Raw genomic sequence first — 21,090 nt, 5'->3', positions numbered from 1 at the left:
TATATTGTTTGCTATTGTGTTTCTTTTACTGATACCGTAAAAGGTGTCCTTTCAAGTGACATTTTCAAACTGTTTCAAATACAACTGGTTTTGTGTACTGTTTGTATATTCAGTCACTGTAATAAACTTTTTTTTAACTTGTGGTAAAATATACATAATATTCACCATTTTAACCATTTTCAAGTGTACACTTTAGTGGCATTAAGTACATTCACCTTATCAACCAACCATCACCACCAACCATGCATGGTCAGAACTCTTTTTATCTTCCCAAACTGAAATTAGACACCCACTGGACAGTAACTCCTATTCCTTTCTCCTTTGGGCCCCTAGCAACCATCTTCTACATTCTGTCTCTATGAATCTGACTATTCTTGGTACCTGGTATATACAGAATCATACACCTGATTGGAGACTACATGGCTTCGCTGACTGGTTTCACCTTTAATTTATGACCAAAGATCTCAATCATAAGGCCTACCATACCAAACCTACCCTATTTCCCTAGTTAATTCATTCTCATACTCTTCACAAGATGACTTTCATCTGTTCTTCTTTCTTCAAACCTCTAACACCTCTCCCCCATTCACTCTCAATCAGTGACTCTGCTTTACATGTCTTAAGAAACAAGTATCAGAGGAATTTCTATAGAATCTCACCACCACAGCTACCAACTTACCTGCATCTATAACCAAATGCATCCCCTTCTCTCCTGTTAAAATGAATAAACTGTTCCTGCTCCACTCCAGAACCAGATCAATTCCCTCCTGCCTGATTAAGGGTATTGCTAGAGTAACTAACTTCTCGCTCTCCTACCATTTTTCTATTAGGTCATTGCACCAGCATACAAACATACTGTCAAGGACCTCATTTCGAAAAACAAAATTTGGTCTTACATCCCCCTGTAGCTGTCAGATTTCTCTGCAGCACCTCAACCCTGCCCTTTACGATAAAATTCCTCAAATGCATTTTCTGTATTTGCTGTCTCACATTCTTCTCCACATCCTCTCAAATCCAATCAGTTTTTGGTCCACCACTATACTGAAACCACTCGTGGCAAAGTTGCCAATCCAACTGCCCATATTCAGTGCCCATGTCAAGGTTCTCACCTAATTCAACTTACTAACAGCATATGACATGTGGGATCACTTTTTTTTTTTTAATTTTAAGATTTTATTTACGTATTTGACAGAGAGAGAAAGAGGGAGAACAGCAGGAGGAGCAGCAGGCAGAAGGAGAGGAAGAAGCAGTCTCGCCGAGCAGGAAGGCTGATGTGGGGCTCGATCCCAGGATCATGACCTAAGCCGAAGGCAGACGCTTAATGACTGAGCCACCCAAGCGCCCCATGATCACTCTTCCTTGAAACAGTTTCATTACCTGACTGTGGAAAACTCCCACTGTAATATTTCCTTTGCTGAGTCCTCATTTTTCCAATCTCTAAATCTTGGGAGGCTTCCAGGGCTCTTCATCTGTACTTATAATTGAGGTGATCCTTATCCAGCCTCATGTTTTAAATAATACCATTATGCTGATGATCAAAAAGATAAATATATCTCTAGCCCTAACTCCTCCCTTAAACCTGTATACCACTCTGACCTTACAGTTGCAGATGGATATTTATCAGCCAACTCAAACTTGGTATGTGTAAGAAGAGAACCTCCCTGCCCCACCACCAACACACTCCTTCCCTATACCCCCAGAATATCAGTAAACAGCATCTCCATTATTTGATTTGATGCGACCTCTCTGGACTCACTCATCTCCTACCATCAACTATCCCATAGCTTACTCCACTCTCTCAACACTGACTGCCCTGCTCTTCTTTGAATGTTATCAGGGCCTTTGTACTGGCTATCACCTCTGCTTGAAATTTTCTTCTCCCAGATTTCCACACAAATGGTTCTCTCCGTTCTTCCAGCTCTCTAGGCAACTGTCATGGAACAGAGATTCTCTTACCACATACAATTAGCCCTTGAACCATATGGGTTTGAACTCCGTGGGTCCACTTATACATGAATTTTTTTTACAGCGGAGTACTGTAAATGCATATTCTCTTCCTTATGATTTTCTTAGTAACATTTTCTTTTCTCTAACTTATTTTAAGAATACAGTATATGATGCATATAACATAAAAAAATACATGTTAATCGACTCTGTTATCGGTAAGACTTCCAAGTCAACAGCTGGCTATTGTCTGGAAGGAGTCAAAAGTTTTATGTGGATTTTTTATTGTGCAGGGGGGTTTGGCATCCCTAATCCCTGCATTGTTCAAGGGTTGATTGTACTATATAAAATACTTCCCTATTTTCTCTTTTCTAACCCATTTAACCCGCTTTTTCTTCAGAGCATTCATCACTATTTAAAATATCATTACTTTTTACAGTTTATTTTTTCCCAGTAGAATGTTAGCTGTTTCAGAGTAGGACTTTATCTGAATCACTTACTGCTGTATGCCAAGCAATCAGTGCCTGTTACAGTATAAACTATTTTACAATTTACTGTAAACAATAAAAATTTTATTCAGATTAATAATGAACTGTTAATGAATGAAAATTCTTTTTCATGTAAATATATGAGAGAGACGACAAAAATATGTTCAAGAAAGTAAAAATTAACTTGAGGGAAATGTATCTCATTTCTAAGCCCCAATATAAATCAGAGTATAATTCTTTACCCTAAAACTCCAAAGATGGAAATCATTACTGTGTATTTTTATTTCCAGTCACCAATGAAATTCAAGTTTTAAGAAAAGAGATAAGGTCATCTTATAATAAATTTTTAAAAAAGATGTTATTTATTTATTTGACAAAGACAGAGTGAGAGAGGGAACACAAGCAGGGGGAGCGGGAGAGGGAGAAGCAGGCTTCCCGCTGAGCAGGGAGCCTGATGCAGGGCTCGATCCCAGGTTATGACCTGAGCCTAAGGCAGATGACCAACAATTGAGCAATTTTTAAAGTAAGAAAACTTTCACCCAGGTGCTTCTAAAACACACACAGAATATAAAGAGGATCATAAGCTCTTCGATATTAATGTCTTTCCAATACAGAAAACCTCCCTGGTTTTCATGAGAAACATCTATCTCTTCAGATACTATGAAGAGTAAAAGCAACACTAGGCTAATTAAAAATGGTTACACTTTAGGAGCGTCTGGGTGGCTCAGTGGGTTAAAGCCGCTGCCTTCAGCTCAGGTCATGATCCCAGAGTCCTGGGATCGAGCCCCGCATCGGGCTCTCTGCTCTGTGGACAGCCTGCTTCCTCCTCTCTCTGCCTGCCTCTCTGCCTACTTGTGATCTCTGTCTGTCAAATAAATAAATAAAATCTAAAAAAGAATAAAAAAAAAATAAAAATGGTTACACTTTATTAGAAAAAAAAAAGTCTGGGGCGCCTGGGTGGCTTAGTGGGTTAAGCCTCGCCTTCGGCTCAGGTCATGATCTCAGGGTCCTGGGATCGAGCCCCGCATCAGGCTCTCTGCTTAGCAGGGAGCCTGCTTCCCACTCTCTTTCTGCCTGCCTCTCTGCCTACTTATGATCGCTCTGTCAAATAAATAAATAAAATCTTAAAAAAAAAAAGTTTTTAGAAGTTGGTCATCTCTTTATCACAGGACCCCAAGAATACAGTAACCCTTTGTATAAAATGTAATAAACAAAATCATTACTCCTTACACCAAAGAATACCACTAAGAACAGATTTAACTGGATCTCAAATTTTACTTATATAAAGTCTAAATGAAAAATACCTAAAGCTCAAGGCCAGTACCATGTCACTCAAATATGAAAGTACATAGATTTGCAGAAGTCAAAATTCACACCCTGACCTTGTTAAAGTGACAGAACCAAATACAATTAACATGTATCAGAATGTACAGCAACACTGCATAGTCCCATGGTAGCTGTGAGATTTTTCATTACTCCTGAGGGAAAAAAATCTAAGTTTACTGAAAAAAAAAAAATGAAAATCTAAGTAAGTAAATATTCCTTAAAAGTTGCAATTTAGATGTTCCTTGAATTTTCCAAAAGTTTAATCTTTGTAAGATTAAATGCAAAAATTACTAATATTAAATGCAAAAAGAAAAATTATACTTTCCCATCAGTAAACATGAAATGCTATGTTGTTGAAAATGCATAGATTCTACAAAAATGATTTACTAAATGGCAAAAAGCAAGCACCAAGCTATACTTTACCCAAAATTACCTGACAAGTCTAGTGTAACACTTAAAAGAAGAAAATGTAGGCTTCAGGAAAAAAGAATATAAACTAATTTAAAGGTTCTTATCTATTTTAGTATTAACCTTACTAAGAACTACAGAAGAAATAAATACATCTTTATTTCTAACAGGAAGTCTAGCCCTTTCATTAACTAGGAAGATGACTTACCGCCCATGTTTTAGTCAACCTGAAGATTGGGGCACTCTGTAAGCCAGAAACCACCGCCATAAGTGCATGAAGGTTATTCAGCTCATACAGCTTCTGAAGATTTAAGAAAAAGGGGAGGGGAGATGAAAAACAGTAAGGATAACTTTAGATTAACAAGTAAAATCTAGGCAACTCGTAGTGCTCTAGTACTTCTTACCCTCATCAGTGAAATTTGTCTTTGGAGTACCCATTATGTTTACAATAAGTTGATTCTGGCCCACAAAAGAACCTCCATATTCTAACCTGGCATTGTCTCCAAGCTCTGGGAACAAATCTACCTCTGGTTCCATAATATATTAAGAAAACCAAAGTTGGGGTGCCTGGGTGGCTCAGTGGGTTAAAGCCTCTGCCTTCGGCTCAGGTCATGATCCCAGGGTCCTCGGATCGAGCCCCGCATCGGGCTCTCTGCTCTGCGGGGAGCCTGCTTCCCCTTCTCTCTCTGCCTACTTGTAATCTCTATCTGTCACATAAATAAATAAAATCTTTAAAAAAAAAAAAAAAAAGAAAGAAAACCAAAGTTATGGCTCAGTATAAGGCTTACCCAGTATGATCATGCACCCCAGTTTCTAGTAAGGAGTCTCCTTCCTTATATTGAAATACTAAGCCTCCGCCTTATTATCCCAGTTTCAAGAAAGGATCCTGATCTAGTTTCCTACTCAGTACCCTCATAATTCCAGGGTTAGGGTTCAAACCGGCTTTCCATAGTCCTTATTTCCTGCTTCCTCCTGCCTGAATCCTCTGATCCTTTGTTCTTCACTCGTGTTGGGACATCCACTTGCTTCCCAATACTTGACCTTGCTTTTTATAGTCTCCTTACAGAACTCCTCTCTAACATTAGGTTCTATCAGTTTGCCAAGAGAGCTACTTGACATTTAATGTTAATTTCCCTGATTTCCTCATACTACCACATACTTACATCTTAATGGTCCTATCTGAAAGTCATTTAGAATGGTCCTTGCCCACCACCAAGAGACTCCAAAGCAAAATGCCTGTTTTGAACATTAGTGCAAGGGAAGGGGAAGGGCTCTGTTTCTCTGGAGATCTCTGACCAATATATCACCTTAACTCAGGTCTCAAAGAATTCCCATAAGTTTCAGAAATATGAACTCAACAGACTCAATTTTTTAAAAAAATGGAAAACAAGGGGTGCCTGGGTGGCTCAGCTGGTTAAGCATCTGCCTTCAGCTCAGGTCATGATCTGTCCTGGGATCAAGCCCCGCTTTGGGCTCCCCATCTCCCTCTCCTTCTGCCTGCTGTTCTGCTACTTGCGCTCTCTGTGTCAAATGAATATTTTAAAAAAATAAATAAAAATAAAAGCTTAAGCTTAAGAAAATTAAAAAATGGAAAATTAAAAAACATAAGGAAATAAGAATTCACAAATGGAGAACATCAAGTATAGGCCTCAGAGAAATGAAGATTAAATGAAGATACTATCTAGAATGCAACATAAAAGACAGTTTTTTTAAAAATGTGAAACAAAGACATGAAATGTACAGAAAAAAGGCCAACATTTATCTAGTCAGAGATGCAGAAGATGATAAAAAGGACTGGTAGAAACAGCTTCTGAGCGGTAATGGCAGATTATTTTCTCAGATTACTGAAAAGACATTGTTAGTTCTTAGGGTCAGGAAGCTCAAGGAATCCTAAGCAAAGTAAAGAACAAAAAGCAAATACAAAAATCTGTAAGTCTAGAATTGTACTTTTCTAAAGATTTTATTTCCTTTTTTTTGGAGAGAGAGCAAGAGCAGTGGGGAGAGGAAGAAGCAGGCATCCCAGTGAGCAGGGAGCCCAACATGGGGCTGAAGGCAGATATTTAACTGACTGAGCCACCCAGGCACCACTGGAATAGCCTTTTTTAAGAACAAGGAAACATAAAGAGACTTCTAGGTTAAATAAAATAAAGATCACTTTAACAAAGGATTTTTAAAAATGGTGTCAGATGAGAAGGAGTCAAGATGGCGGAGAAGTAGCAGCCTGAGACTACATCAGGTAGCAGGAGATCAGCTCGATAGCTTATCTAAACATTGCAAACACCTACAAATCCAACGGGAGAGCGAAGAGAAGAAGAACAGCAACTCTAGAAACAGAAAATCAACCACTTTCTGAAAGGTAGGACTGGCGGAGAAGTGAATCTAAAACGACGGGAAGAATAGACCGCGGGGGGAGGGGCCGGCTCCCGGCAAGCGGCGGAGCAACGGAGCACAAAATCAGGACTTTTAAAAGTCCGTTCCACTGAGGGACATTGCTCCAGAGGCTAAACCACGGTGAACCCCACGCGGGGTCAGCGTGGCCCCAGGCCCCACAGGGTCACAGAAGGATCGGGGGTGTCGGAGTGTCGGAGAGCTCCCAGGTATTAGAACGGAGAAGCCGGCTGCAGAGACAGAGCCGAGGACTGAACTCTTAGCTCAGGGTTACCTTGAACTGGTCGTGGGCTGGGTGAGCTCGGAGCGCGGCTAGAGGCTGGGGATACGGGAGTGATTGGGTGCTGTCCTCTGGGGGCGCACTGAGGAGTGGGGCCCCAGGCTCTCGGCTCCTCCGGGCCGGAGACTAGGAGGCCGCCATTTTCATTCCCGTCCTCCGGAACTCTACGGAAAGCCTTCAGGGAACAGAAGCTCCCAAAAGCGAACCGAGCAGATTACTTAGTCCGGGTAAGGGCGGTGCAATCCCGCCTCGGGCAAAGACACTTGAGAGTCACTACAACAGGCCCCTCCCCCAGAAGATCAACAAAATATTCAGCCAGGACAAAGTTCATCTATCAAGGAGAAAGCAGGTTCAATACCTAAGACAGCAGAGCAATTCCAGAGGAGGAGAAAGCAAAGCACGGAACTCATGGCTTTCTCCCCATGATCTTTAGTCTTGCGGCTACTTCAATTTTTTTTTTCTTTTTTCAATTTTTTTTCTTTTTTCTTTTTTCTTCTTCTGCTAAATTTTTTAAAACTTTTACCCTTTTCTTTTTTAATGTTTTTTGACTAGTTCATCTAAATATATATATTTTTTCTTTCTTTTTTATATTTTTTTGTTTTATTTTTTAAATTTTTTTCTTTTTTTTTTCAGAACCTGTTTTTATCCCCTTTCTCCCCCCCACAATTAGGGGTCTCTTCTGATTTGGTTACAGCGCATTTTTCTGGGGTCTTTGCCACCCTTTTAGTAGTTTATTTGCTCCTTCATATCCTCTTATCTGGACAAAATGACAAGGCGGAAAAAATCACCACAAACAAAAGAACAAGAGACAGTACCGAAGGCTAGGGACCTAATCAACACAGACATGGGTAATATGTCAGATCAAGAGTTCAGAATGACGATTCTGAACATTCTAGCCGGGCTCGAAAAAGGCATGGAAGATATTAGAGAAACCCTCTCTGGAGATATTAAAGCCCTTTCTGGAGAAATTAAAGAACTAAAATCTAACCAAGTTGAAATCAAAAAAGCTATTAATGAGGTGCAATCAAAAATGGAGGCTCTCACTGCTAGGATCAATGAGGCAGAAGAAAGAATTAGTGATATAGAAGACCAAATGACAGAGAATAAGGAAGCTGAGCAAAAGAGGGACAAACAGCTACTGGACCATGAGGGGAGAATTCGAGAGATAAGTGACACCATAAGACGAAACAACATTAGAATAATTGGGATTCCAGAAGAAGAAGAAACAGAGAGGGGAGCAGAAGGTCTATTGGAGAGAATCATTGGAGAGAATTTCCCTAATATGGCAAAGGGAAAAAAAAAAAAAAAAAAAAAAAAAATCCAGGAGATGCAGAGAACCCCCCTCAAAGTCAACAAGAATAGGTCCACACCCCATCACCTAATAGTAAAATTTACAAGTCTTAGTGACAAAGAGAAAATCCTGAAAGCAGCCCGAGAAAAGAAGTCTGTAACATACAATGGTAAAAATATTAGATTGGCGGCAGACTTATCCACAGACACCTGGCAGGCCAGGAAGAGCTGGCATGATATATTCAGAGCACTCAACGAGAAAAACATGCAGCCAAGAATACTCTATCCAGCTAGGCTATCATTGAAAATAGAAGGAGAGATCAAAAGCTTCCAGGACAAACAAAAACTGAAAGAATTTGCAAACACCAAACCAGCTCTACAGGAAATATTGAAAGGGGTCCTCTAAGCAAAGAGAGAGCCTAAAAGTAGTAGATCAGAAAGGTACAGAGACAATATACAGTAACAGTCACCTTACAGGCTAATAATGGCACTAAATTCATATCTCTCAATAGTTACCCTGAATGTTAATGGGCTAAATGCCCCAATCAAAAGACACAGGGTATCAGAATGGATAAAAAAACAAAACCCATCAGTATGTTGCCTACAAGAAACTCATTTTAGACGCGAAGACACCTCCAGATTTAAAGTGAGGGGGTGGAAAACAATTTACCATGCTAATGGGCATCAGAAGAAAGCTGGGGTGGCAATCCTTATATCAGATCAATTAGATTTTAAGCCAAAGACTATAATAAGAGATGAGGAAGGACACTATATCCTACTCAAAGGGTCTGTCCAACAAGAAGATCTAACAATTTTAAATATCTATGCCCCTAACGTGGGAGCAGCCAACTATATCAACCAATTAATAACAAAATCAAAGAAACACATCAATAATAATACAATAATAGTAGGGGACTTTAACACTCCCCTCACTGAAATGGACAGATCATCCAAGCAAAAGATCAACAAGGAAATAAAGGCCTTAAATGACACACTGGACCAGATGGACATCACAGATATATTCAGAACATTTCATCCCAAAGCAACAGAATACACATTCTTCTCTAGTGCACATGGAACCTTCTCCAGAATAGATCACATCCTGGGTCACAAATCAGGTCTCAATCGGTATCAAAAGATTGGGATCATTCCCTGCATATTTTCAGACCACAATGCTCTGAAGCTAGAACTCAATCACAAGAGGAAAGCTGGAAAGAACCCAAATACATGGAGACTAAACAGCATCCTTCTAAAGAATGAATGGGTCAACCAGGAAATTAAAGAAGAACTGAAAAAATTCATGGAAACAAATGATAATGAAAACACAACAGTTCAAAATCTGTGGGACACAGCAAAGGCAGTCCTGAGAGGAAAATATATAGCGGTACAAGCCTTTCTCAAGAAACAAGAAAGCTCTCAAGTACACAACCTAACCCTACACGTAAAGGAGCTGGAGAAAGAACAAGAAAGAAACCCTAAACCCAGCAGGAGAAGAGAAATCATAAAGATCAGAGCAGAAATCAATGAAATAGAAACCAAAAAAACAATAGAAAAAAATCAATGAAACTAGGAGCTGGTTCTTTGAAAGAATAAGATTGATAAACCCCTGGCCAGACTCATCAAAAAGAAAAGAGAAAGGACCCAAATCAATAAAATCATGAATGAAAGAGGAGAGATCACAACTAACACCAAAGACATACAGACAATTATAAGAACATAGTATGAGCAACTCTACGCCAACAAATTAGACAATCTGGAAGAAATGGATGCATTCCTAGAGACATATAAACTACCACAACTGAACCAGGAAGAAATAGAAAACCTGAACAGGCCCATAACCAGTAAGGAGATTGAAACAGTCATCAAAAATCTCCAAACAAACAAAAGCCCAGGGCCAGACGGCTTCCCAGGGGAATTCTACCAAACATTTAAAGAAGAACTAATTCCTATTCTCCTGAAACTGTTCCAAAAAACAGAATTGGAAGGAAAACTTCCAAACTCATTTTATGAGGCCAGTATCACCTTGATCCCAAAACCAGACAAGGATCCCACCAAAAAAGAGAACTACAGACCAATATCCTTGATGAACACAGATGCAAAAATTATCGCCAAAACACTAGCCAACAGGATTCAACAGTACATTAAAAGGATTATTCACCACGATCAAGTGGGATTTATTCCAGGGCCGCAGGGTTGGTTCAACATCCGCAAATCAATCAATGTGATAGAACACATTAATAAAAGAAAGAACAAGAACCATATGATACTCTCAATAGATGCTGAAAAAGCATTTGACAAAGTACAGCATCCCTTCCTGATCAAAACTCTTCAAAGTGTAGGGATAGAGGGCACATACCTCAATATTATCAAAGCCATCTATGAAAAGCCCACCGCAAATATCATTCTCAATGGAGAAAAACTGAAAGCTTTTCCACTAAGGTCAGGAACACGGCAGGGATGTCCATTATCACCACTGCTATTCAACATAGTACTAGAAGTCCTAGCCTCAGCAATCAGACAACAAAAAGAAATTAAAGGCATCCAAATTGCTAAAGAAGAAGTCAAACTATCACTCTTCGCAGATGATATGATACTATATGTGGAAAACCCAAAAGACTCCACTCCAAAACTGCTAGAACTTGTACAGGAATTCAGTAAAGTGTCAGGATATAAAATCAATGCACAGAAATCAGTTGCATTTCTGTACACCAACAACAAGACTGAAGAAAGAGAAATTAAGGAGTCAATCCCATTTACAATTGTACCCCAAACTATAAGATACCTAGGAATAAACCTAACCAAAGAGACTAAGAATCTATACACAGAAAATTATAAAGTACTCATGAAAGAAATTGAGGAAGACACAAAAAAAATGGAAAAATGTTCCATGTTCCTGGATTGGAAGAATAAATATTGTGAAAATGTCTATGCTACCTAAAGCAATCTACACATTTAATGCAATCCCTATCAAAATACCATCCATTTTTTTCAAAGAAATGGAACAAATAATCCTAAAATTTATATGGAACCAGAAAAGACCTCGAATAGCCAAAGGAATATTGAAAAAGAAAGCCAAAGTTGGTGGCATCACAATTCCGGACTTCAAGCTCTATTACAAAGCTGTCATCATCAAGACAGCATGGTACTGGCACAAAAACAGACACATAGATCAGTGGAACAGAATAGAGAGCCCAGAAATCGACCCTCAACTCTATGGTCAACTAATCTTCGACAAAGCAGGAAAGAATGTCCAATGGAAAAAAGACAGCCTCTTCAATAAATGGTGCTGGGAGAATTGGACAGCCACATGCAGAAAAATGAAACTGGACCACTTCCTTACACCACACACGAAAATAGACTCCAAATGGATGAAGGACCTCAATGTGAGAAAGGAATCCATCAAAATCCTTGAGGAGAATGCAGGCAGCAACCTCTTCGACCTCAGCCGTAGCAACATCTTCCTAGGAACAACGGCAAAGGCAAGGGAAGCAAGGGCAAAAATGAACTATTGGGATTTCATCAAGATCAAAAGCTTTTGCACAGCAAAGGAAACAGTTAACAAAACCAAAAGACAACTGACAGAATGGGAGAAGATATTTGCAAACGACATATCAGATAAAGGGCTAGTATCCAAAATCTATAAGGAACTTAGCAAACTCAACACCCAAAGAACAAACAATCCAATCAAGAAATGGGCAGAGGACATGAACAGACATTTCTGCAAAGAAGACATCCAGATGGCCAACAGACACGTGAAAAAGTGCTCCACGTCACTCGGCATCAGGGAAATACAAATCAAAACCACAATGAGATATCACCTCACACCAGTCAGAATGGCTAAAATTAACAAGTCAGGAAATGACAGATGCTGGCGAGGATGCGGAGAAAGGGGAACCCTCCTCCACTGTTGGTGGGAATGCAAGCTGGTGCAACCACTCTGGAAAACAGCATGGAGGTTCCTCAAAATGTTGAAAATAGAACTACCCTATGACCCAGCAATTGCACTACTGGGTATTTACCCTAAAGATACAAACATAGTGATCCGAAGGGGCACGTGTACCCGAATGTTTATAGCAGCAATGTCTACAATAGCCAAACTATGGAAAGAACCTAGATGTCCATCAACAGATGAATGGATAAAGAAGATGTGGTATATATACACAATGGAATACTATGCAGCCATCAAAAGAAATGAAATCATGCCATTTGCGACGACGGAACTACAGCGTATCATGCTTAGTGAAATAAGTCAATCGGAGAAAGACAACTATCATATGATCTCCCTGATACGAGGACATGGAGAAGCAACATGGGGGGTTAGGGGGATAGGAGAAGAATAAATGAAACAAGATGGGATTGGGAGGGAGACAAACCATAAATGACTCTTAATCTCACAAAACAAACTGGGGGTTGCTGGGGGGAGGTGGGATTGGGAGAGGGGGAGGGGGCTATGGACATTGGGGAGGGTAAGTGCTATCGTGAGTGCTGTGAAGTGTGTAAACCTGGCGATTCACAGACCTGTACCCCTGGGGATAAAAATACATTATATGTTTATTAAAAAAAAAAAAAAATTTGGAAGGGGAGGCGAACCATAAGAGACCATGGGCTTTGAAAAACAACCTGAGGGTTTTGAAGGGTCAGGGCTGGGAGGTTGGGGGAACAGGTGGTGGGTAATGGGGAGGGCACGTTTTGCATGGAGCACTGGGTGTTGTGCAAAAAGAATGAATACTGTTACGCTGAAAAAATAAATAAAATGAAAAAAAAATGGTGTCAGATGCTCAACATCACTAATTATTAGGGAAATGCAAATCAAAGCCACAATGAGATATCCTCTCATAGTGCTGATTGGTTACTATTTAAAAACAAAACAAAACAAAAAAAAACCTCAGAAAATAACAAGCGCTGGCAAGTATGTGGGGGAAACACTGCTCACACACTGCTGGTGGGACTATAAATTGATGCAGCCACTATGGAAAGCACTGTGGAGGTTTCTCAAAGATTTAAAAACAGAACTACCATATGATCCAGCAATTCTGTTTGTGGGTATTTATCCAAAGAAAATGAGAACACCAATTCAGAGAGATATATGCACCCCTATGTTCACTGCAGCCCTACTTACAACAGACAAGGTTCGGAAGCAACCCAGTACCCACTGATAGATAAACAGATAAAGATGTGGTATATATGATACAATGCAGTATTACTCAGCCATAAAAAAGAATGAAATCTTGCCATTTGTGATTATCTTGTTGGATCTAGAGGGTATTATGCTAAGTGAAATAAATCAGACACAGAAAGACAAATACAGTATGATTTTACTTATATGTGGAATCTAAAAAACGATATAAATGAACAAACAAAACAGAAAGAGATTTAAAGAAAATAAGCTGTCAGTTATCAGAGGGAAGGGTTTGGGGGAGTGGACAAAACAGGTAAAAGGGATTAAGAGGTCCAAACTTCCAGTCCTAAAATAAGTACATCATGGGAATGTGATGTACAATATAGGAAATAATTTTAAAAATATTGTAATAATTTTGTATGGGAGCTAGACTTATCATTAAGATCATTTCATAATGTATAAAAACATTGATTCACTATGATGTACACCTCAAACTAACAGGATACCGTATGTCAATTACACGTCAATAAAAAAATGGTGCCAGAATTATTCAAATGAAAAATACAAACAGTAATCCATATTCATACTTACATAAAAAATTTATTCCACATGGAGTAAATACTTAAGTACAAAAGTCAAAGCTAGAAAACTTTAAGTTATATATGCTTAAGTAAGACAATAAAAATTAAAGATCAGTAAGTTTGACTACTAAACTTAAGAATACCTATCAAAACATAACATGAAAAATGATAAGTCACAAATAGCATCATACATGTGAAAACACTTAACAGAGAACTAGCATCTAGATTTAAATTTAAAAAAAAAAAAAACCTCCTACAAAAATCAATAAATAAAAGAAAACTGTTCAAAGATCTTGAACAGACATTTCAAGAGAGAAAACCTAAATGGCCAACAGAGAAAAAATTGTTCAATCTCATCACGTTCAATGCAGGTTATTTGTCTGTCATTTCTTTAAAAGTAATTTATCTGTTCTCTCTATATTCCTAGGGCTTCAATGCTCACATGAGCACCAAGAAACTCCCACAAGAAAGCTTTACAGCAGCAGTGATAGTAACAACAAAAACCTGAAAACTATCCAAGCTAGAGTATGCTGAAGAATTTTTGGTATATGCAAACAAGAGGGCACTCTACAACAGAGATATACCCCAAACCATGCAGTAACAGTGTTGAGTAAAAAAAACCAAGTTTATGGGTGCCTGGGTAGCTCAGTGGGTTAAGCCTCTGCCTTCAGATCAGGTCATGATCTCAGGGTCCTGGGATCAAGCCCCACATCAGGCTCTCTGCTCAGCAGGGAGCCTGTTTCCCCTCTCTCTCTGCCTACCTCTCTGCCTACTTGTGATCTCCATCTGTCAAATAAATAAATAAAATCCTTAAAACAAAACAAAAACCAAGTTTTAAAAGTATAAATGTAATTTGGAAACAATTTAAATAAAACTGAAAAACATATACAACAATATGAGATTCAGGAACACACACACACACACATAAAAAACTATCAAAGAAAAGCAAAGAACGTTGTGGGCAATAGTTCCTTTTGTAATGAGAGGGTAGGGATCACCTATGAGAAGACCTGTGGGAATTCAAAGAGGGCAGTGAATACATGGACATCCACCTTACCATTCTTTTGCTACTTTTAATCTATTTTATAATTTTTTTGTGTGTCTCTGAGGTCAGTTTTATTCATCAAACTTGATTAGACAATAGTACCCAGTAATTTAATCAAACATTAATTTGGGCATTGCTGTGGAGCAATTTTGTAGATATAGTTTACATCTATAATCAGCTGATTTTAATTAAAAGAGATTACATTGATAATATGGTACGCTGTATCTAATCAGCTGGAACAGTTTAAGAGACAAAAACCAGGGTTTTCCAGAGAAGAAATTCTGCCTCAAGACTGCAGCTTCCGGGTGCCTGGGTGGCTCAGTGGGTTAAAGCCTCTGCCTTCAGCTCAGGTCATGATCCCAGGGTCCTGGGATTGAGTCCCACATCAGGCTCTCTGCTTGGCAGGGAGCCTGCATTCCCCCCCCTCTCTTTACTCTACCTACTACTCTCTCTGCCTCTCTGCCTACTTGTGATCTCTCTCTCTCTGTCAAATAAATAAATAAAGTCTTTAAAAAAAAAAAAATCTGCTTAAAGACTGCAGCTTCAATTCCAGCCAGAATTTCTAGACTGTCCACCAGCCCTACAATCGATTTCACACTTGCCAGCCCCCTCCCACAACTACTGAAGCCAATTCCTTAATTTTCTTTATATATTTTATATATATGTATATTTATCCTCCCATTCTAGAGAACCCTGATAAAATCTACTAAAAGAAGAAAAAGACCTGCCAGTTTTATACAGACTGAATACAGAAGGCAGAGGCGCAGAACAGAGGGATTTTAAGAGATGGTGCATGACAAAAAAGAGTATGAACTTACTAGGACTTGGGACGAAAGCAACTACTGTCAAAAATAACTTAAAGTCTAAGAATCTGCACTGGTACTAAATGATTACTTGATGAGGAGGATAACAGGAAGACTGATAGGCAGAATTTGGTGGTTTTGAACAGAACATGTAAAGCACATACACAAAAATACCAGAAAACAATAAAACAAATTCAGACTCTGTGGAGAAAAGAGATGAATTTGTTAGCTAAAACTCATTACTTATTGAACATATCACACAGAGCGTTTTTATAAATTTTATGACACTGCCATAAAATATATTTAGAAAGCTAGCTCTGCCCCCTAGTGCCACACAATGTTAGAATATAATTGTTCCCAGGTGTTCAAGGAAAATACAGAAGCGTTACAACTCACAGCAATTACAATTTTACAGTAATTATAATAATTTAAAACTGTAAAAATCATATCCTCATTTTAGTCCACTCTCATTCGGACACACGGTAAGTTATGTATTTACCACAAGAATGATGAAGAATATGGCTATAATTATGCCATCTTTTAGTGAACTTAACATAAGTTTGGAGTTTTTATGCATTTTAATAAAGTAATAGCATCCTCTTGTGAAATGGCCTGTTCACCCTCCTCTCTAAATTCTGACCATCCTTGAAGTCCATGTTCCTTTTCTCTTGCTGCATTTATTACTCATGCCCTACGACAAGTACTCAACTAACGTATTTGGTGAGTATCCTCTTTATATTATTCTTTTATAAATGAAGTCTTATCATTCTCTACAATGTTGGCAGTGATATATTTTAAAAGCAAATAACTGATATGTATTTTCCTACTTAATCCCGTAAGGCTTTCCCAATTACCTGCACAAGCATCCAGTATTTTGTATCCTACTTCACCATAATCTGATCTCTGCCAATTTATCCAGTCAAATAAATAATATAATCCAGCTACTCTGAGAGAGGGAGGAAAGATATAAGAGGGAGGAGGAGAGGAGGAATAAAGAAAAGGCAAAGAATACAGACACCCAACTAAAAAAACTGACATACTGATCAACAGGCCTTATTTTCCAGGGTCAGTTAATAGTAAATAAGGTGTCACAGGCAGACATTCACTCACAAACAGTGCTGAATGACTGGACTCAAAAAATAAAAACAGAAGTCTTTCTTACCTTAGCAGTTTTAATATAATGGCTCAAAACTTCTGCTCTAATTTTTAACGTCTGAGCATGAAGAATTTCTCTAACAACCCAAAAGCTTACCTGCAAATGAAAAGGAAAATAGGTGAATGGCAAGACTCTTTACTCACTAGGATTTAATTAATGACAGGAAGTACTTGATGAACTACCTGTAGCTGGTTAAAAAACCATACTTTCTCTTTCCCAGCACACCACCCAGTTGGCTATATACCCAATCTTTGGATGTTGCATACAATTCATATGCATATGAGATATGTATGTGCATAGAGACAGATATATATATATATGTATGTACTACCACACACATAAAAACATCACTATGATTTTTCATTTGTAAAAGCAAACAACTTTTGAAGGAAAAGAGCTAAGAGAAGAATGCAATAAAATTGGAGTGATACAAGAAAAACACTATACCAATACATGTGATTTTGCTGTATTCTGAAACACTGTGGCAGAATTAGATAAGCTCTAAGAGAAGACATTATAAAAAATGCTACTTATAGCATGCTTTTCTGTGGCTGTGTAATCCCACATTGCCATTTATTTACATCAAGCATAACTGTGTGAAGAATCCCAAGTGTTTCTTGGTACAAATGAAATAAAATAAAATATCATAAAGAAAAGTGTATCCAAGTCATTCTAAAATTAAGATTGTATTTTAAAAAATCATGTAATGCTTTCTCTAATTCGATAAACTGTATTCACAATTTCTTTTCAAAATCATTAAAAATAATTCATCAGAAGGCATACTAGATCTATCTATAACACTACTAAGAGGCTCTAATCCACTCTGATCAAAGTAGTTTGCTTACCATATGGTATAATGTAACATTTTTAATTCATTTACTATGAAAAGAAAATCAAAGCACTATCAATTGGCTCACACTTCTGTAAGTCTAAAATCAGAGTATATTAGTAAGAAATGACAGTGCAAAATATAGTGCCACTGCCTCACAATTCATCTCCCTGTTTTAGTGAGAAACATTTCAAATTTTATATATTTTACAAAACCACCTTCATATTTGTTACTATATTTGGCAATAACTATCCCTGATTCTGATAAAGTTTACTTCTAAAATATATCAAAAGCTATACTTTAGATATTTGATCAACAACCATAGCCTATATCACCTGTGAACTCAATCTAAACTGCATGATCACTGACTTAACTAAATTTAATGTGATGGGGGCGCCTGGGTGGCTCAGTGGGTTAAGCCTCTGCCTTCGGCTCAGGTCATGATCCCAGAGTCCTGGGATCGAGCCCCACATCGGGCTCTCTATTCGGCAGGGAAGCTGCTTCCCCCCCTTCTCTCTGCCTGCCTCTCTGCCTACTTGTGATCTCTGTCTGTTAAATAAATAAATAAAATCTTTAAAAAAAGTTTAATGTGAGACAAATTTTAAGACTAATAACGATCAAGATATTAAAACATGGCCAAAAAGTTATTGTCATTCTTTTCATTGGAAGTTGGGGTATATGTTACCTCCATGTCATCTGGACAGGCTTGTGACTACTTTGATGAACAGAAGATTAATGAAATTGATGCTAACTTCCAGGACAAGGTCATAAAAGAACATGCAGGCCTTGCCTTGATTATTGGAACATTCTGTCTGAGATTCCTGAACTACCTACCATGTAAGAAGTACAACTACCTGAGACCACCATGCTGGAAAGGCTAAGTGTAGGTGCTCTCCAGCTGACAGACGCAGCTAAAGCCAACCACACCTGAGAATACTGATCCAGAATGACCAACACTAAGATACAGTTCAATAAAATTACTGGGAAAAAATCTGTTGGCCAGAGACAAAAAGATCAAGTAATTTTTAAGGAAAAGAAAATGTAATTATCATCAGACTTCTCAACAGCAACACTGTCAGGAAAAAAAAATGGAGTAACATAGTATCAAGGAAAAAAAAATTCATACAGAGGACAGGAAAATTTGTCAGTATGCAAGAATTCGGGCCTTGGGGCACCTGGTGGCTCAGTGGGTTAAAGCCTCTGCCTTCGGCTCAGGTCATAATCCCAGGGTCCTGGGATCGAGCCCCGCATCGGGCTCTCTGCTCCGCAGGGAGCCTGCTTCCTCCTCTCTCTCTGCCTGCTTCTCTGCCTAGTTAGTTGTGATTTCTCTCTGTCAAATAAATAAAATATTTAAAAAAAAAAAAAAAAAAAAGAATTCGGGCCTTACTGTTCTAATGAGTCCTTCCTGAGTACTGTAACAGAGAATGAGCTTCAGGCAACCAAAATGCCTAAAGAAACACCAACATAAGGATGGTACTTTTTTAAAGTTGTTTTTTTTTTTTTTAATATTTTATTTATTTGACAGAGAGAAATCACAACTAGGCAGAGGCAGGCGGAGAGAGAGGAGGAAGCAGGCTCCCCGCGGAGCAGAGAGCCCGACGTGGGGCTCGATCCCAGGACCTTGGGATCATGACCTGAGCTGAAGGCAGAGGTCTTAACCCACTGAGCCACCCAGGCGCCCCAAGGATGGTACTTTTTCAAAGAATTAAGACTAAAAGAGAGTTAAAAGAGACTGCATTATATAATGCCTATATGCTCAGACAATATACAGTACAATTATAAAAACAGAACGTCTGCAAAACATCTATCTGTTTATAGGAACATTATTGGTATTAGTATTATTCTGAGCCTTTTGTTTATTAAGTAGGATAAAGCAAATGAGTATATGATAGGGTACTGCATCATGTCCTGTGTTCCTTGAAAACCAGAATTCTGGGTGTGGAAGAAAGAACATGTGGATGTAATACAGAAGAGTTGGAAGTAAAACCCTAGTCTTGAATCTGAATTAAAAGTATCAATATGAACTAATGAGATGATTTATCTTTAAATAGTTGTATGTCTATGTTATCTGTATGATTCACAGATATCCTAGCTATCTCTGCTGAAAAAGGCACAGAAGCTGTCATTCTGACAGCAATGAGCATTCCTGGCATCCAGGTCCACTACCCCCAGTAAGAAACCAGGACTTTAAAGAAATGTTGATTGTAGACCAGGGACAGGTAATGGGCAAAATGAACCTGAAACATCTCTGTATACCAGATGGCAAGGAAACTATTCAATACTACTAGGGTCATGACAAAGGACGTGAATGCCAACTTGAAAAGACTTCCACTGGCCAAAAATGGAGTATTAGTTTCAATAAAGATAATAACCGCAATGGGTTGAAACATATCATATGCATTTAAATTTATGAATTCATAACGGTATTAAAAATAAAAAACTACTTGGTCACTATTAGAGAAAGACAGAACACCAATTCGTTATCTTCAAAATTATTAAATAAAGGGGAAGAATCAAACATTTATCTTTCCTTGCTTATAGGAAATGAATCTCTGGGCAAGCAAATACCAGATGAAGGAAAATGTGTCTATAAAAGCACTTCAAGGGGCACCTGGGGGGCTCAGTTGGTTAATCATCTGCCTTTGGCTCCAGGTCCCAGGGTCCTGGGATTAAGCCCCACATCAAGCCCATATTGGGCTCCCTGGTCAGTGAGGGGTCTGCTTCTCCCTCTCCCTTAGCCCCTCCACCCCCCTCATGCTTGCTCTCTCTCAAATAAATCTTTAAATAATAATAATCGGGCAGATAGATTCCTTTTAAAAGACTAACTTCTTTCATAATTTGCTATTTCAAACCTATGATCCTGCTCAGAGAAATTAACAGAGTAATGGACCAACTAAGTAAGACTGTAGGATCAACCGTAACCTGGAATAAGGATAAAGGCTTTTGGTACAACGTGACATATTTGACTCTGGCAACTTTTTGGCTTATTTAAGAATAACAGGCTTAAAATCTAAAGTCCTATTTGTGAATATTATAACAATGTTTTTGTATAGCAAAAAAATTTTATATGATGACAAATTCTAAGCAATTCAGAAAAATCTGAATATATAACTATATAACTTGAATATAAAATTCAGTGAAAGACATGGTTGCCTTATACCCTATTTTAATGGTTTAATCTCATTTTTAAGAACTTTGATCCACTTCATTTTGGGGAATACAGTGAACCAAATAACCTGAAAAACTGTTTGCTATATAAACTTCTAGAAATGTTGGGTTAAAGACAACAAACTTTTTTTTTAAATGTGTGACTAACTTGAAAGAAAGGATTTCTTCTAGAGGCAAAAAGAAGGGGGAAAAAAGGGAGGAAACAAAGGCAAAGCTGTGGTTAAAAGAAAGGGCACTGCAGCTACCCATGGAGGATTTTCTCTCA

General features: G+C 38.4%; 1 protein-coding gene across 7 annotated transcripts in view; it reads right to left on the bottom strand.

Annotated features, from left to right (window-relative positions):
* Positions 1-21,090, bottom strand: part of RALGPS2 (Ral GEF with PH domain and SH3 binding motif 2) — a 164,385-nt gene that overhangs the window by 82,448 nt on the left and 60,847 nt on the right. For all 7 annotated transcript variants that reach the window (XR_006815507.1, XM_045982375.1, XM_045982376.1 and 4 more), the window contains 2 exons: positions 16,835-16,924; positions 4,375-4,467 (listed from right to left, as the gene is read on the bottom strand). Coding sequence is in view for 6 of the 7 variants with exons in the window: in XM_045982375.1 (XP_045838331.1) it covers positions 4,375-4,467; positions 16,835-16,924 (183 nt within the window). In the remaining variant the exon portion in view is untranslated. The remainder of the gene's footprint in view (positions 1-4,374; positions 4,468-16,834; positions 16,925-21,090) is intronic.

The sequence above is a fragment of the Meles meles genome, chromosome 17 (genome assembly GCF_922984935.1).
Source record: "Meles meles chromosome 17, mMelMel3.1 paternal haplotype, whole genome shotgun sequence".
Classification (NCBI taxonomy): Eukaryota; Metazoa; Chordata; class Mammalia; order Carnivora; family Mustelidae; genus Meles; species Meles meles.
Note: the sequence above shows the minus strand (reverse complement) of the source record. Positions and strands in the feature narration are given on the sequence as shown.